Raw genomic sequence first — 1,320 nt, 5'->3', positions numbered from 1 at the left:
CACAAGGCACCAGACACACCAAACCCATTTAATTAAAATAAGTGGAGATTTATATTTCTGCCTTACACCTTCTGGAGGACTGGCTACCAATCTATGAAGCCTTGCACCAGGCAAGCAGGCAGCTTGTTGCAATACCAACAGAAGCCACAAATGAAGAGAAACAGGAGCAGAGAAGGGAAAACAATATCCTCATGCTCAGAGCTACATGGTCATGTCCTGAAAGTTGTAGCTCCTTCTTAATAGTATTAAATACTCTTAACTTCTGCTGATAAGTAGATGTCAAAGGCATTTAGCATCTTGTAGGGTCAGGCCTACTGGCAGATGGTTGAGGAAAAGACTATGCGCAAACACGGCAGAGAGGAAGGGAAAGAAGTGGGAGAGGAGAGGGGTAGAATTGCCCTGAGTTTTATCCTCTACAAATAAGTCAGGGGTTTTATCATCAAGCACTGAAGGAGTTAAGCACTAAAGCACAGACACTTAATCAGCTTTCCCCCTTCCTTTCACATGTGATTGGAATGAAGCTGCACCGAAGCAGCCCAAAGGGCTTATAACAGCTCAATTTCGCAGCCTTCAGTTTTAATCCCCATCACCCAGGCTAAGCAGAATGGTGGTGCTGAGGCTGCTACTCCACTGCAGTCTGAGCACCTGGATGATGATGATGGTCTTCGTCCTCGTCCTCCTCCTCTGCAGCCTGCAGGTGGCTGGAGAGCTCCTGGATCACAGCAGCCCTGCCAATCTGGTCGTTTCTTCTCTTCTCCATAATCAGATCCTCCAGGCTCTGAAACTCCAGCGTGTGGCTGCGCTTGTCCCCCAGGCGGATCTGCAATCGGTAGGGCTGCTTGCCTATGCGCAGCTCCCCGCCGATTTTAAACTCTCTCTTGCCGTACCGGCACCAGGCAGCAAAACACTCCGAGTTTCTCCAGCTCAAGTCCCGATCCTTGCAGCCCACCTGCTCCAGGGCATTGCGCACCACCACGGCCGGGCTGAGGGGTTTGTAGCGGTACAGCTGGTTGGCGATGCGGCCCCGTCTGCCCTGGCTGGCGTCAGTGAGAAAGCTGTTCACCACCTCCAGCCGATGCAGGTGCACAACTTGAAAATCCCCAACATAGACCACCCAGTGCGGATATTGGGCTTGGCACACAAACTCCACCAGGTCACCCGGTTTGCACTTATTCAGCAGGTTCTCCGGGGTGTAGGTGCTCAGATGTCCCCCACCTCCTTCGTCACCCTCCTCTGGCTGCATGTCCTCCTCTGAAAAGCTTTTCTGGTAAATACACTCGTCCCGGTAATAGACGGAGCACTCCACCTCGTGCAGCTGGG

The 1,320-nt window shown here is 52.0% G+C and overlaps 1 protein-coding gene across 1 annotated transcript in view; it reads right to left on the bottom strand.

Moving 5' to 3' along the window:
• Positions 1–622: 622 nt before the first annotated feature.
• Positions 623–1,320, bottom strand: part of FAM84B (family with sequence similarity 84, member B) — a 927-nt gene continuing 229 nt past the window's right edge. The window contains exon 1 of the mRNA XM_009081697.1: positions 623–1,320. This exon is cut by the window's right edge and continues 229 nt beyond it. Within this exon, the coding sequence (XP_009079945.1) occupies positions 623–1,320 (698 nt within the window).

Source organism: Acanthisitta chloris, unplaced genomic scaffold (genome assembly GCF_000695815.1).
Source record: "Acanthisitta chloris isolate BGI_N310 unplaced genomic scaffold, ASM69581v1 scaffold24239, whole genome shotgun sequence".
Lineage (NCBI taxonomy): Eukaryota > Metazoa > Chordata > Aves > Passeriformes > Acanthisittidae > Acanthisitta > Acanthisitta chloris.
The sequence above is the reverse complement of the archived record's forward strand: the minus strand, read 5'-3'. Positions and strand labels throughout refer to the sequence as shown.